We start from the raw sequence: 17,020 nt of genomic DNA on the forward strand, positions 1-17,020 counted from the left end.
GGTACTGCCATGTAACATTCTCGAGTGCCATCATGGTCAAAAAAGTGTCTTTCATAAATAGCTTCAATAGGCATTGACCCAAAAAGTACTGTTCAAACTATTTATTAATCATGGTAAATGTACAGTCCATTCCATCCAATGCAGAAGTACAAAGCACTTTAGAGTGATGCCTCACATCACACACACTACAATGTCAGGGTGCTGAACGACACCCAACTGCACAACAGCAGCAATTTAGGGATTAAGGACCTTGCTCAAAGACACTTAAGTTAATCGTCTGTCAAGGAATGGGACCAAGGTCCCTCTGGTCACACTTCCTTAATCTCCAGGCCATCTTTCCATGTGATGGTATAAAATAATTGTATATGGCCATAAAAAAAAAACAAAAACCTACTAAGCCAACAGCTAAAGGCAAATTTATTTATATAGCACCTTTCATGCACAAAGCAACTCAAAGTGCTTCACAAGATTAAAAACAAAGACACCTTAACATTATAGGATTAAGAACAATTAAAAACAAGACATTTAAATTACAATAAAAGGAAATATATATATATAAAAAATACAATATTTAATAAGTTATAGAAAGGCAGCATTGAATAACTGTTGGGGAAAGTGTAGTGACACGGACCCACAACAGGGGCGCAAATGAAATACTCCAGGTTCCGATGGTCAGTGAAAACCGTGAACGGCACAGACGCTCCCTCCAACAGATGTCTCCACTCCTCAAGAGCCTCTTTCACCGCAAGGAGTTCTCGATTGCCGACGTCATAGTTCCGTTCAGCTGGGGTCAACCGGCGAGAAAAGTAGGCACACGGGTGAAGAACCTTATCGGTCTCTCCGCTCTGGGATAGCACGGCTCCTATCCCTGAGTCAGAGGCGTCCACTTCAACCACAAACTGGCGGCTAGGGTCGGGCTGCACCAGAACTGGTGCAGACGAGAACCGGCGTTTCAACTCCTTGAACGCGGCTTCGCATCGATCCGACCAGGTGAAGGGGACTTTTGGAGAGGTCAGGGCTACCAGGGGGCTAACTACCTGACTGTAGCCCTTAATGAACCTCCTGTAGAAATTTGCAAAGCCGAGGAACTGTTGCAGCTTCTTACGGCCAATCTCTCACCGCCGCAACCTTGGCCGGATCAGGGGTGTCGGAGTTGGAGGAGATGATGAACCCCAGGAAGGACAAAGAGGTGCGGTGAAACTCACTTCTCACCCTTCACAAACAGCCGGGTCTCCAACAACCGCTGCAGGACCTGACGTACATGCTGGACATGTCTCAGGGTCCGGGGAAAAGATGAGTATGTCATCCAGATATACGAAGACGAATCGGTGCAGGAAGTCCCGCAAGATGTCATTAACCAAAGCTTGGAACGTCGCGGGGGCGTTAGTGAGGCCGAACGGCATGACCAGGTACTCAAAGTGACCTAATGGGGTATTGAATGCCGTCTTCCATTCGTCTCCCTTCCGGATCCGAACCAGGTGGTATGCATTCCTGAGGTCCAGGAAATTTGGGCTCCATACAGGGGCATGAACACTGAATCCAACAGGGGTAAAGGGTATCGATTACGAACCGTTATGTCGTTCAGGCCCCTGTAATCAATGCATGGACGGAGTCCGCCATCTTTCTTGCCCACAAAAAAGAAACCTGCACCCATCGGGGAGGTGGAATTCCGGATCAACCCGGCAGCTAATGAGTCCCGGATGTAGGTCTCCATTGATTCACGCTCGGGACGTGAGAGAATGTACAGCCTGCTGGACGGGAACTCAACGCCCAGGACCAAATCAATGGCACAATCGTACGGACGGTGCGGGGGAAGGGTGAGCGCCAGGTCCTTGATGAAGACATCAGCAAGATCGTGGTACTCAACCGGCACCGCCGTCAGATTGGGAGGGACTTTAACCTCCTCATTAGCGTTTACACCGGGAGGAACCGAGGATCCTAAACAATTCCGGTGGCAGGTTTCGCTCCACTGAGCCACAACCCCAGACGGCCAATCAATCCGGGGATTGTGTTTAATCATCCATGGGAAGCCCAAAATCACGCGGGAGGTAGAAGGAGTTACAAAAAACTCAATCTCCTCCCGGTGATTCCCAGACACTACCAGGGTTACAGGTAGTGTCTTGTGTGTGATAAAAGGGAGAAGAGTGCCATCTAGTGCTCGCACCTTCACTGCGGAAGAAAGCGCCACTAGAGGGAGCCCTACCTCCCTTGCCCATCTGCTATCCAGCAGATTCCCTTCTGACCCCGTGTCCACCAGTGCTGGGGCTTGAAGGGTTAAATCCCCGCTCAGGATTGTAACTGGGAGTCATGTTAAAAGATGTGTATGACCCACGTGAATGTTTTGACCCCCCCCTCAGCCCAGTCTCTAAGGGCGGGCGTTTGTGTTTTGACCGTTTGAGGCAGTCTCTCTGCTGATGCTCACTCGAGCCGCAGACAAAGCACTCCCCGCGGACCAGCCTCCTCTGTCTGAATGTGGCCCTGCTCGTGTCCCTAGCACCGTCAGCAGGGGGAGCTGTAGCCACACGGAGCGCTGTGGCTGTGGAGCGTGGGGAAGACGGCTGTCTTTCGGACCCGGGAGGAAGAGGGACGGCTTGTGCCTGACCACGCCCTTCGCCTCGCTCCCGTCGGCGTTCTTCTAACCGATTGTCCAATCGTATAACCAAATCGATAAGCTCAGCCAAATCTCGCGGTTCCTCCTTAGCCACCAGGTGCTCCTTCAGGACCGACGACAGTCCGTTTATGAAGGCGGCGTGGAGCGCAGTCATATTCCAGCCGGATCTTGCAGCCGTGATGCGGAAGTCGACTGCATATTCGGCTGCGCTCCGACACCAGTCTCATTGACAGCAGCACGGTAGACGCGGTTTCGCCTCTGTTGGGGCGATCAAAAACAGTTCTGAGCTCCCTCACAAACCCAGTATAAGAGGCAAGGAGCCGTGAACCTTGTTCCCAAAGCGCTGTAGCCCAAGCGCGTGCCTCACCTCAAAGCAAATTAATCACGTAAACCACCTTACTGGCGTCAGACGCGTACATCACGGGACGCTGTGCAAAGACGAGCAAACACTGCATAAGAAAGTCTGCGCACGTCTCCACACAACCTCCCTACGGCTCTGGGGGGCTTATGTATGCTTCAGGGGATGGTGGGGGGGTCATTGAATGACCAGTGGAATGTCTGTATTCGGCACCGGGTCGGCAGGAGGAGGAGCTGCAGCAGCGCCCTGAGCGCGCGCTTCCACCTGTGCGGTGAGAGCCTCCATCCTGCGATTAAGGATGATGTTTTGCTCGGTCATCAGGTCCATCCGAGCGGTAAAGGCGGTGAGGATATGCTGCAACTCACCAATCACGCCCCCTGCTCTTCCATTGGCTGTCCAACAGATGGTTGACGCCCCTCGGGATCCATGACGTTGGCCGAGTTGAACGACACCCAACTGCACAACAGCAGCAATTTAGGGATTAAGGACCTTGCTCAAAGACACTTAAGTTAATCGTCTGTCAAGGAATGGGACCAAGGAGATATCCTGTTGGGGAAAGTGTAGTGACACGGACCCACAACAGGGGGCGCAAATGAACGGTCAATAGATGAGCCAAAAGGTAACAATTTAATGTTGTGAATGTGCACAACGATGATGCAGACAATCACAGAATCTGACAGCAGTCAATACACCAAGTTGATGTGTGGGCAGGCTTGAGGATAGAAGACGTCTGTCCTGAGAAGAGCCGGAACCACACGATTTCCACCGCCACAGAACCCGGAGAATACTGGAGCCGCCAAGTCCCGAATTCCCAGGTGATCACCGTCCCTGACTGTCGGATCTGGTACTGCTGGCGAGGAGCACAAACAGTGAGATGTGGGTGTGTGCACACCCAGTAACAAAAACAGTCAGAAGGTGGAAAGTCACCTCCACCTCTAATCACACACTCGTGCAACTCCTGTCTAACCACTTATCTGGTTGGGGTGTGAAGCAAAGCCGTCGCTGATCACACCAAACGCCAATCCCACAGATAAGGAAACACTTACAGGAAAACGGCTGCAAAGAAGTTCAGACTATTAGTCAGTGTTTTCAGTTTAGCAGAGAATTACCTTCACATGTAGATAATATCTCGGCAGCGAGGTGGAGATGACATCCGGCTTTTATGGAGTGATGAAATGAAGATGGGTGACAGCTGTCACTCCCGGTTGTGTCCGTGGCGGCAGCGCCCTCTCGTGCCTGAAGCCCGCACTTCAGGCAGGGCGCCCTCTGGTGGTGGGCCAGCAGTACCTCCTCTTCTGGGCCCACACAACAATAACAATGTATTAAGCCCAGATTTAAATAGACTAACTACAGACCTCAGATGTTCAGGTAGTTTGTTCCATAAATGAGGACCATAAAAACTAAAGGCTGCCTCACTGTGTTTAGTTCGAATTCTAGGGACACACAGTAAACCTGTCCCAGATGACCTGAGGACTCTGGGCGTCGCACAAGGAATCAACATATCTAGTATATACTATGGTGCAAGACCATTTAACGCTTTATATACCAACAATAATATTTTAAAATTATTACTACTTATTCTATGTAACATAAATACTATTTATCAACACATTTCTGGAATGAAAATGCATTTATCCAGTTTTTGAGTCAGCGTTCAGTTGTTGTAACTATATATATCGTCCAATAGATGTCGCTATTACAGCGTTTTATGTAGGCACTCGTTTTCAGCATTTTGACAATTTTCTAAGGCAATTGGTTTAAAGTTTTAAAAAAAATCCTCATTTCTGTCATGGGTAGAAGTAATCGAGCATTTGCACTATTTTTTTTCCTTTTTTTAAAATAAACGTTAATCTTGTTTGGTGAAGCCATCAGTTCGAGGAAAAATATCTATGCAAAAATTAGTTTGACTATAGCAGCACACAAAGTCATAATTTTGAACAGATTATCTTTTGTTCTTTTTTTTAGTTTGTGTTCAAGTTATCGTCGAAGCTTTTATTGTGAAAGAACCCGGCCGGTAGTGTAAAGTGTTAGCTCGTTGCTAGCGGGTCAAACGACGTCAGGGGTTAAAGTGGCGTTCAAAACAGCCTTTTCTCTCTGCAAACCTACGAAAAATGTCGACCGGTAGTGGTATTGAGATACCGAGCCGTCTGCCTCTGCTGTTGACCCATGAGGGCGTTGTGCTACCGGGTTCCACGGTCCGGTTGAGCGTGGATACCCCACGGAACATGCACCTGGTCAGACACCGGCTGCTGAAGGGGACCTCACTGAAAAGTACCATCATTGGAGTGATTCCCAACACCAGAGACCCAGAACACGACGGCGAGGAACTACCAACATTTCACAGGTAAATAACACACTTTCACAGTGAACTGGAATATTAAACTAAACTGTGCTTAGATACATCGCAACTGTGGTCAGAAGTTTACGACAAGTTTATGGCAATATTTGACTTTCTATATTTTAACTGTTCTTTTTCTGGGGTGGTATGATTATATAACACAAGTTTACGTCTGAATTCAATACAGGGTAAAAAAAAAAAAAAAACAAACCCTATACATAAATAAAAACAGTAAACCACTTAGGTCAGCGGTATCTTTGCAGGAGACCAAAGGTCCAAGTTTCGAGGGTTCTGATGTTTCCTGTTTTACTGTATGATGTTTCCTGTTTTACTGTATGATTGTGGCAGGGGCGATCGCCAATATGTGTTCTGAACGCTGCCAAAATCATCGCTGTTGTCAGAGGTTTTTCTCCAAAGTTTGTCATCTGAAAAAGGCTCTAGTGTAAACCGTAAATGCTGTGTCCTCCACAGCTACTTCAGAAACACATTTCGGCTGGACTTAACAAAACAAACAAACAAAAAAGCTCCACACTATAAAAAATCGTCCGAAAACGGCTCAATCTCTGCCGTGTTTACAATTGATTTGGTCTTGAATTAGCAAGTGCCATTCTTGGTGATGACATAGCACCAATATGGCCGCGGCTGAGGGTTGAACGGGGCTGAAATAGAGGGCAGGCTTCAGATAGCTGTACTTTATCCATCACCTGCGCACTTATCAACTTTTATTGTTCAGGATTTTTTAAAATATCAACCAACATTTCATCATTTTTAGTGATTACATGTGCACACTTTTTGGTGTCACCTACACTTTAAGTTGCCCTGGTCTGAGAGAATCGTGTCTAAGAAAGATGTCCTTGCTCCAAAATTTCAAGCTCAACTAAAATTTACAGTTGAAAAATGTTCTGGAGGTCATTTTTATGGTCTGATGAGACAAAGATGGACTTGTTTGGCCTCAGTGACTAGAGGTATGTGTGGAGGCGTTAAGGTGAGGCATCCAACCCCAAGAATGCCATACCGACTGTTCAGTGTGTTGGTGGTAGTGTTATGCTTCAAGGCATTGCTTGATGTGGATGATCAAGAAGAGGGTCTGTCTCAGATTCTTCAGCAAAATCTCAAACTATCTGCTGCATGCTTGAAACTGACACAACTGTCTGCTCCAACAAGACGATGGCTTCAAAACATACATCAAAGCTGATTGTGCAGTGGATAAAGTAGGTTAACGATAAACTAGTTTCTTATCAAAACATACGAGTGCTGTGCTTAAAAGTCAGGTAAACAGTAGGGAACCAACAAATTTAACTGAAGTCTGCCAAACGTTGAGGCCCACAATGGACTTCAACCTTTCACTGGCAGTCTCACACTCATCTGGCTACTAAGTAACATTGTTTTGTTTGTTTTTTTTTAATCTGGATGGTTTATCTACCAGTCACAGTAACTGAAACAAACAGCTCCACTTGTTTTACTAAAATAATTTATGCAAATATTTAAAAATGTCATTCTTTTCACCCTTTTTCATATTTTACCTTTCTAAAAATAATTAAATATGAATCATTCATTTGTTGAGAAAATAAGCAGAAAATTACAACTTTGAACCAACTGTTCATATGTGATCCCTATGAAATCCCACAGAGCTTGAGAAGCTTTGTAAATAAAAATAAGGTAGCATTTTTATAATTCATAGAGAAATATTCCTACCCATGACAGAAGCAGCACATCCTCACATCCTTATGTCATCAAAAAGTAAATACTGATGTGTACAGGATATATTGTCTTATTTTGTGTGTTTGGAAAATAGGGATTTCAGTCTTGCACTAAATTAAAGTAGCACATACTTGGAATATTTTTGGTTAGTGTGGATGGACTCGCATTGGAGCCTCACAATAAGCCTCTGTCTGTCTCTGTCTGTGTAGAATCGGTACAGCGGGAATAGCGGTGCAGGTGGTTGGCAGTAACTGGCCAAAACCCCACTACACTCTCCTCATCACAGGGCTGTGCCGGCTTCGTGTGGTGGGTCTACTGAAGGAGCGACCGTTTGTGTTCGCAGAGGTAAAAGTCTTGTTCCGTGTCAGGTTGACCAAACCATAACTAAATGGTAAATGGACTGAATGCCTCTAGTGACTTTCCCTCTGAAAAAAAGGATTTAATTAAAAAAGAAATTAGAGCACCTGCATTGGTGTAAAAATGATTGCTCCCATTGGTATGCTCCAAAGTAGTGTGTTGGCTTCTCTCCAGAACTGCTAATGCTTTCTGATTATAATCATGAAAAGTTCAAGTACCCTGAAATTTGAATTCTTTTTAGGCCTTGCAGCCAACCTGTGAAACAGTGCACAGACTCTAGTCAAAGTGAAATCAAAAAATTAGTGCAGATGATGTAGTAGTTAGAAATAAACAAAACCAGTATTAACTTATTTTACTTGTGTGTTAATTTGTTTTTAGTTCCATATTATTTCTAGGGATCATTACAAACGCACATAGTTTTACAAACGTGACAAAGTGCTTATACACAACCAAATAAAACTTAACATGTGACACTCAGAATGTACCACAGGGCACCATCCCCCTCAGATTGGTGCGTCATTGTCATCGTCCTGTCACCTACTCATTGGGATTGGCCTCCAATTTTTTTTATTTTTTTTAATGATGGAATACACTGCAGCACCATATTGTTTCTGTTTATTACTGATCAATTTAAATAACTCCAAGACATATTCATTCATCCATCCATCCATCCATCCATCCATTTTCTTCCGCTTCATCCGGGGTCGGGTCACGGGGGCAGCAGCTCAAGCAAAGCCACCCAGACCTCCCGATCTACACACACCTTCCCCAGCTCCTCCGGGGGAACCCAGAGGTGTTCCCATGTCCTGGGTCTTCCTCGGGGCCTCCTCCCGATGGGACGTGCCCGGAGCACCTCTCCAGCGAGGCGTCCAGGGGGCATCCGGAAAAGATGCCTGAGCCACCTCAGCTGGCTCCTTTCGACGTGGAGGAGCAGCGGCTCGGCTCCGAGCTCCTCCCGAGTGACCGAGCTCCTCGCCCAGCCACCCTGCGGAGGAAACTCATCTCGGCCGCTTGTAATCATGATCGTGTTCTTTCGGTCATGAGCCAAATCTCATGACCATAGGTGAGGGTCGGAATATAGATCGATTGGTAAATCGAGAGCTTTGTCCCCCCGCTCAGCTCTCTCTTCACCATGACAGTCCGATACAGCGACCGCATTACTGCAGACAGTGCACCGATCCGTCTGTCGATCTCACGCTCCATTTGTCCCTCATTTGTGAACAAGACCCCGAGATACTTAAACTCCTCCACTTAAGGCAAGGACACTCCACCGACCTGAAGAGGGCAAAGCACCTTTTTCCGGTCGAGAACCATGGCCTCGGATTTGGACGTGCTGATTTTCATCCCAGACGCTTCACACTCGGCTGCAAACCGCCTCAGTGCATGCTGAAGGTCCTGATTTGACAACTCCAAGACATATACAGTGACTTTGAAATGTTCATGTGTATATTCTCTGATTTGTCTAGGAAATATGGCTGTAAAAGTGATGAATTAGAGGTGTTATAGTGAAGGTTATGCATACTGACTTTTACTGACTTTTGTCAGTATGTACAGGTACATTTTTATTTGTATTTTCAGTACTGCATTTCTAAAGCTTTGTTTTTGGTTGTTTGTAAAAGAAAACCCACTTGTCTACTAAGACACAATGCAATTATTCAAAGGTGATGCAATTTGATATTTAAGTAATCACTTCAGCTAATTTTTGGCCTATTATTCAAAGGCATATTGCTCATGTATGACAGGGTCTACCACAAAAATAATTATATCACTGGAAAGAGCATGTCTTCATTAATATATGCACAAAATATTAAGTTGGCATCTTCAACCAAATACATTTATTAGTGTACTAAACATCAGGTTTCCCATGCATCTTGGAAAACATGAGAATTTAGAAAGTATTCTTCCAGTCATGGAAATGACAGACATATATACATACATCTTCAACCACTTATCCGGGATCAGGTTGCGGGGATAGTGTCAACACTACCATTAAATTATATGACTGTGTGAGCAACTGCTGTCCTGAAATGTCAGGAACAAGTCTTGGAAAGATCCTGGAAAAAGATTTCTTTAAAAAATGGGAGCCCTAAATACATGCTCCTTCCACTACAATACAGGTGGAGCAGTTGGATAAACTGGAGCAGTACACCTCCACAGCAGCAGAGGGCATCACAGCAGAAGATGGAGAGCTGGGGGAACTGTCCCAGAACTTTTATCAGGCAGCTGTTCAGGTGAGGAGTTGGTCTCATGTAAAAAAAAAAAAAGTAAATAAATTGTTGTAGCTTTGTTTTGTGCTACTTTCAGCTTTGTCAGCATTATAAACTCAGAAAATGTTTTCTTACATTAGCTTTTTACCTTAGCTCAACATTTGCAAAAGTTGCATTCTGATGTTAAGTCCAGTTGTGCAGCTTCACCTGATATTAATGGAGTTACAGGTCCACAGGAGGAAGTGTTTCATAACTGAGATTATTTTCCAGAGGAGTTGTAGTTTAGGATTATCTAAACGATTCCATCACTGGAAAGAAGAAGTAAGTCTTGTATGGTTCCTGAGGCCCATTGGTGAAGTTCTTCCCAGGCTTCATTGCTAGTTTATGACTTAATCTGGATGGGATGCCAGTCAGACACCACTTACTTTCCCAGCCACAGCCGGTATCTATTTACAGACTAGGACAAGATTACGTTTGTTGTCCAAGGAAACAGATGGGTCGTGCAGCCGGGAATTGAACCCATGTTAACATACTGCTTTCCCAGCTCTTTATCCCACAGGCCTATGTACACCACACAGAGTTGTCTTTGATTTTATTCAGTGCGCATGTTGTTTATTTTTAGAAGAGCTATAGTTTTTCATACCTCGACTCTTTCATGTGAAGACCTGTTGCAGTATAAATTGTGTGTTTTATGTGTAGTTGTTAGGGATGTTGGACATGTCTGTTCCAGTGGTGGCTAAGTTTAGACGTTTGCTGGACAGCCTGCCCAGGGAGACGCTACCTGATGTAGTAGCCTCCATGATCCGCACCTCAAACATGGAAAAACTGCAGGTACAGTAACGCCTGTGTTCCTTAAAAATTTCAGCTTTTAACCATTTGAACACGACATAGCACAGGTGCTTACCAGTGTTCACGTGTTGGATATTCTATTTTGTTTGTGAATTGTCAGCTCTGAAATAAATACGTTGCATTTTGGACATAAACCTTCATGTGTGCTGTGAAGGTCTTGGATGCTGTGAACTTGGAGGAGCGTTTTAAAGCGGTCCTGCCCATGCTGACCAGACAGATAGAGGGACTGAAACTGCTGCAGAAAAGCAGAAAAATGAGTCCTAACAATGAAAAGAGGGTAACAAATATTTCTTTCTCTTTTTTTTTTTTTTTTTTGTCTTGGTTGTTGTACCTTCATGTGCTTATTAGTCCATGTCTATTCAGGTGTTGTCAGTGCGTAAAGGTGGAGTGTTTCCTGGCCGACAGTTTAACCTGGAGGATGAGGAGGAAGATGAAGATGGAGATGATACTGTAGCACTGGAGAAGAAAATTCATGGGGCCAAGATGCCTGAAGCCGCACTCAGAGTTTGCCTCAAAGAGCTCAAGAGGTGCATGTTTCCTTTGATTCCACTCTTATTTGTAACATTTGTTGTTTTTTTTGTTGTTGTTGGTGTTGTTCTGTGGCGATGATTTGTCCCTCATTTAAAGGCTTTACCTCCACCAAGGAGGTCATGTTTTCACCTTTTTCTGTTGCAGTGTTATCAGGTTTTCTCAAATACTAATCAGTTGATTTTCACCACAATTAGTGAGAATGCTTCATCTTACCTGGACTAGCCAGCAATCACATTTTGGTGTGAATGAGCCAAAAGTGTTAGTCAGGGTTCATTTATTGCACAGTTGGTTTGTTAATACAATCAGAAATATTCATGTTAAATGTTTGTTTGTGTCTAGGAATGGATTCAGTAAATTCTGTAATATTGTGATGTTGGGTTTTTAGTGTTTTTATTAAACTTGGTAACAAGATTTAGTTTAACCTGGAATATAAATCTGTGATTGTTGGGGTGGATTTGCAAAAGGGCCAGAACTTCTGTCTTAATTTAATAAAGTAATTTTTAATTTTAGGTTGAAGTGATCACGTTATACCTCCATACTTTTCTGAGCCGTATGCTCTTTTGTTAACCTTGGTTTCTATGTAACTATATTTTATGTATTTTAGCAGGATATCAAATCGCCTTATCTGGTACCTTGGGCCTATGGATGAGACGCAGTGGTTGGATTTTGGTTAGGCTCACTCAGTGGTCAAGGTTCAGCCCCATGCTATATAGGAACATGTCCAAATTTGTGCATATGAGTTGAGATTTTTTATTATTAGTCAACTTGATTGTTTAATAGCCCAGGTAACATTTTAGGAGCATGACTGACACTTTGAAATATGATGCAGCGTTGCGTTTTTTTTTTATATCTATCATTGTATTATTTTGGATCCTAAATAATTGTTTTTATTGTGATTTTTGTTTTAAATAGTTGTGCTTTGCCACTGGTGAAGGTGTGAATATTGTTGTATTTCATCTTTCTGATTTGTATTCAGATTAAAGAAAATGCCTCAGTCCATGCCTGAGTATGCCCTAACCAGAAACTATTTGGATCTGATGGTTGAGTTGCCCTGGAGCAAAAGCACTAAAGGTGATAAGTGAAGCTGCACACACACGCCTCGTGCATGGGGAAGCATAGTGATATGAACAGCCTGGACCCTGTTCTTCAGACATGGTTTCACATGTTTGCCGGATTAAGTTACTGACATTCTGGTGTGATCCTGGATCATTCAGTTCTTCAAAACAAATGCTAGATTGGTTGTCACAGCAACATTTACAAGATGTCCATTAAGCAATAAATAAGACCACGTAAATGATGACATTGTGCAGTGGACACACAAAAGTTGAGACAGTGAAGAACTAAAAATTACACATTTGTTGCTTCATTGCTTTCTGCTTTGGGAATTTGATTGTCAGTTTATCTTAATGTGATTCTCTTTTTGTGCAGTTAAATATTCTTTTGTTTTTTATTTTTGTGCTGCTGAGTTTGGTGCTGTACACCCCCCAGTGCTAAACTTTCTCCGATTTTGACCTCTTAAATGTTTTAATTGAAATAGTTGAATCAAGTAGCTCCAGGTTTTGGATTGTTAGTTGAAAAACACTTTTGCAGACGTCACCATGGGGTCTGAAACAACTAATTGATAAGTCAGTGAAAACAACTCAGGCCAAAGTATTTGTAAGTTGCAGGTTGTTTGACTTAAAAGTTATAGTGGGGTAAAAAAGTATTTAGTCAGGCCCTGATTGTGCACATTCTCCTACTTAGAAAGATGAGAGAGGTCTGTAATTTTCAGCATAGGTACACTTCAACTATGAGAGACAAAATGAGAAAAAAAAAAAAATCCAGAAAATCACATTGTAGGATTTTTAAAACATTTAATTGTAAACCTTGGTGGAAAATAAGTATTGGGTCACCCACAAACAAGCAAGATTTCTGGCTCTCACAGACCTGTAACTTCTTCTTTAAGAAGCTCTTCTGTTCTCCACCTGTTACCTGTATTAATGGCATCTGTTTGAACTAATCTGTATAAAAGACACCTATCCACAGCCTCAAACAGTCAGACTCCAGAGTCAACCACGGTCAAAATGATCATGAGAACGATGACCAAAAATCCCAGAACTACATGGAGGGACCTGATGAATGACCTGCAGAGAGCTGGGACCAAAGTAACAAAGGCTACACACTACGCAGAGAAGGACTCAAATCCTGCAGTGCCATGCATGTCCCCCTGCTTAAGCCAGTACATGGCCAGGCCCGTCTGAAGTTTACCAGAGAACATATGGATGATCCAGAAGAGGAATGGGAGAATCTCATGTGGTCAGATGAAAACAAAATAGAACACTTTGGTAAAAACTCAGCTCATCGTGTTTGGAGGAAGAAGAATGCTGAGTTGCATTCCAAGAACATCATATCTGCTGTAAAACATGGGGATGGAAACATCATGCTTTAGGGCTGTTTTCCTGCAAAGGGGACAGGACGACTGATCCGTGTTAAGGGAAGAATGAACATGGCCATGTATTGTGAGATCAGAATCAGAATTTCTTTATTGTCCCGTAAAGGGAAATTAGTGTTGCAGCAGGAGCACACAAAAGACAAGGTACACAAAGTCAATAATATAACAATATTAACAGTGAAAATAAGACCCAAGTAAAAGTCTAAAATCAAACATAATAAAAACAATACCCATACAATGTCAAGTATTCAATCCAGAATCCATGCCAAAACAAAGTATTGTAAAAGTGCAATATGTGGATGTGCAAATAAGCAATAGTAGTGCAAAATAAACAAGAGCATCACAGGCTAATTGCCATTAAGTAATGAAATTGCACTGGGGATAAACAAGACCTGAAATCTTTTAGTTCTCCTCATAGGAGCCCTAAAACGACGGCCTGAGGGCAGAAGCTCAAACTCTTTTTTTTTTTTCAGTGGATAATTAGGACAATCACCCACTGACAGATTTTAAGCTGAAACCTCCTTCCATCAGTGAGAGCATTGAAGATGCAACGTGGCTGGGTCTTCCAGCATGACAATGATCCCAAACACACAGCTCAGGCAACGAAGGAGTGGCTCCGTAAAAAGCATTTCAAGGTCCTGGAGGGGCCAAGCCAGTTTCCAGACCGCAACACCATAGAAAATTTGTTGAGGGAGTTGAAAGTCCGTATTGCCCAGTGACAGCCCCAAAACATCACTGCTCTAGAGGAGATCTGCATGGAGGAATGGGCCAAAATACCAGCTACAGTGTGTGCAAACCTGGTGAAGACTTACAGGAAACATTTGACTTCTGTCATTGCCAACAAAGATTACGTTACAAGGTATTGAGTTGAACTTTTACTATTGACCAAATACTTATTTTCCACCATAATTTACAAATAAATTCTTTAAAAATCCTACGGTGTGATTTCATGGATTTTTTTTTTTCTCATTTTGTCTCTCACAGCTGAAGTGTACCTATGTTGAAAATTACAGACCTCTCTCATGTTTCTAAGTCAGAGAACTTGTACTTTTTTGCCCCACTGTATCTGCAGGAATGGAGTGCTTAATTTGATGACTCCACTCCTGTATAAGGATCCGCCCCTAAATGCAATGCATCCTTTTAGGCCACATCCATTTATTTATTTCTTTATTTATTTTGGTTAAAATAGGTTTGTTTAAAAAAAAAATACCAAAGAACATAAAAAAAACCCTCATATCTGAATTTGTAATGGAAATTGATTAGAATTTAACATGTAACATCCAGGTAATCCAGAAATGATTAACTGGCATATTTTGATTAAATATATTGTAGATTCATAATTAAAAGCTCCAGTATAACTTTTCTTCCACTAAACACACCACAGATCTCTTCATCCTTGTTTTTCTGTTGTTTTATCGCTGTACATTTGTTCCTTTGTGTACAGTCTTACTTTGCTCTGTGACTTTAATGCTGTCTCTGTCTGTCCTGGGTCCACCTACAGACTGTTTGGACATTCGTGCTGCTCGTGCTCTGCTGGACAACGATCACTATGCCATGGCGAAACTGAAGAGACGAGTGCTGGAGTACCTGGCAGTTCGGCAGCTTAAGACTTCTTTGAAGGTGCCTTTGTCACTTCTTTCAGCCTGTTTTTTAAAAGCACCTGTATGTTACATTAACCAAGAAGTCTCTGCAGCGAGAACAGTTATTTATTTTTAAGTGTGTGTCTGTGACGTGCTTGAGATTCTTGCTGTTGTGTCTTTAGGGGCCGATTCTCTGTTTTGTGGGACCTCCAGGTGTCGGTAAGACCAGTGTGGGCCGCTCCATAGCCAGGACTCTGGGCAGAGAGTTTCACCGCATCGCTCTGGGAGGAGTTTGTGACCAGTCCGATATCCGAGGACACAGGTGTGAACACAAAGCACACATTCTGCTCATAGTTAGTCCCCTGATCGGAGGTGGATTAGTAACTGTATAATCAAATGTTTTTATTTTTTTTATTGCTTCTCAAATGTGAGGATGTGCTGCTTTTGTCTGGTTTAATGCCCCCACTGAACCAAGTTGGGTGGCTGTTATATTTCCACCCCAGTGGATCCTTCAGGTTTTTTCCCTTCTTTATTTATTTTTTCCCAGACGTACATATGTCGGCAGCATGCCAGGTCGCATCATCAACGGTTTGAAGATGGTGGCCATCAACAATCCTGTGTTCCTGTTGGATGAGGTGGACAAACTGGGGAAAAGCCTGCAAGGAGACCCAGCAGCCGCGCTGCTGGAGGTCAGCTCTGCTAGTGCTACACTACTCATGTTTTCACTGTGTTCTCCCCTCTCATCTCAAACCCTAAAACTAAACCATGAAAACAGCCTAAACAAATGTTTACATGTTGCCTCAGGTCCTGGACCCTGAACAGAACCACAGCTTCACAGACCATTATCTCAACGTGGCGTTTGACCTCTCCCAGGTGCTCTTTATTGCCACTGCCAACACCACAGCCACCATTCCTCCTGCTCTGCTGGACAGGATGGAGGTTCTGCAAGTTCCAGGTGGGCTTGGGTGCAGTTTCTGGGTGCTACAGGGCTGTCCATTTTGTCTCATTTGGCTATTATTACATCTCAGCCACAGCTTCAGTTCCAAGTAGTTTCACATGTGCATGATTTTACTGTGTGTGTGTGTATATATATATAGATATATATAGATATATATATAGATATATATAGATATATATATATATATATATATATAGAGATAGAGATATAGAGATCTATAGAGATCTATAGAGATATATAGATATATCTATATAGATATATATCTATAGAGATATATAGAGATATAGATATATAGATATATGGGTGTGTGGAGACAAAGACCAAATCTCCACTCAAACAAACCTGGTGGAAGATGTAGGAGAGGGAAGGTGATGCTGTGCTGTGATGCTTCACCTCAGGGAGCTGTGGTGGATACTGCTGTTCCCACTCACACAGGAACCCAGTCCTCACCAAAACACCTCTCACTAATGAGTTCAAGTTCTAACACACTAGTTTTTGTAGCACCTATGTCTTAAAGGCCGTGGCAGGTCACACTCTGCTTGGTTTATTTTACGCCCAAAACATATGTCGCACCCCCAAATGCACTTGCCCTGTGTGTTTTGGACTGTGCCATCAGCTGTCAAAATAGATTGAAGTGTTTGAACTCATGTGCAGACACTGTAAAAACAACAACCCACGGATGATGAGCTTTAGGGTGCTCCACCCAGAAGGGTTGACTGCTACGGCACTGATTTAATGGCATTTAATTATTAGGAGGCCCTGACACAAAACTAAGTAACTTTGGGGATTTTTTTGTTTTGTTTTTGTTTTTCAGGCTACACTCAGGAAGAAAAGGTGGAGATAGCACACCGTCATCTCATTCCAAACCAGCTGGAACAGCACGGCCTGACGCCTCAACAGCTACACATACCACAGGACACTACACAGGACATAATAACCAGGTATGCCCAACTGGATGCTGCGCCATGCTCACCTTTATAGTTGGCCTCTGGGGACAGCGTCACACAGTACTCATTAAGCCCCTTTCACACTGAGCTTGCATACAGTTGCATTGTGATGCATATGGATTATGCTGGAAAATTGCGCACATTTGACGTAG

The 17,020-nt window shown here is 43.3% G+C and overlaps 1 protein-coding gene across 1 annotated transcript in view; it reads left to right on the plus strand.

Moving 5' to 3' along the window:
* The first annotated feature begins 4,999 nt into the window (after positions 1 to 4,999).
* Positions 5,000 to 17,020, plus strand: part of lonp2 (lon peptidase 2, peroxisomal) — a 30,098-nt gene continuing 18,077 nt past the window's right edge. Inside the window, exons 1-12 of the mRNA XM_034176963.1 lie at positions 5,000 to 5,313; positions 7,218 to 7,353; positions 9,483 to 9,596; positions 10,272 to 10,403; positions 10,576 to 10,698; positions 10,785 to 10,948; positions 11,929 to 12,023; positions 14,885 to 15,003; positions 15,146 to 15,285; positions 15,511 to 15,652; positions 15,768 to 15,918; positions 16,736 to 16,862. Coding sequence (XP_034032854.1) covers positions 5,081 to 5,313; positions 7,218 to 7,353; positions 9,483 to 9,596; positions 10,272 to 10,403; positions 10,576 to 10,698; positions 10,785 to 10,948; positions 11,929 to 12,023; positions 14,885 to 15,003; positions 15,146 to 15,285; positions 15,511 to 15,652; positions 15,768 to 15,918; positions 16,736 to 16,862 — 1,676 coding nt within the window. The 5' untranslated portion in view covers positions 5,000 to 5,080. The remainder of the gene's footprint in view (positions 5,314 to 7,217; positions 7,354 to 9,482; positions 9,597 to 10,271; positions 10,404 to 10,575; positions 10,699 to 10,784; positions 10,949 to 11,928; positions 12,024 to 14,884; positions 15,004 to 15,145; positions 15,286 to 15,510; positions 15,653 to 15,767; positions 15,919 to 16,735; positions 16,863 to 17,020) is intronic.

This window comes from Thalassophryne amazonica, chromosome 8 (assembly GCF_902500255.1).
Source record: "Thalassophryne amazonica chromosome 8, fThaAma1.1, whole genome shotgun sequence".
Classification (NCBI taxonomy): Eukaryota; Metazoa; Chordata; class Actinopteri; order Batrachoidiformes; family Batrachoididae; genus Thalassophryne; species Thalassophryne amazonica.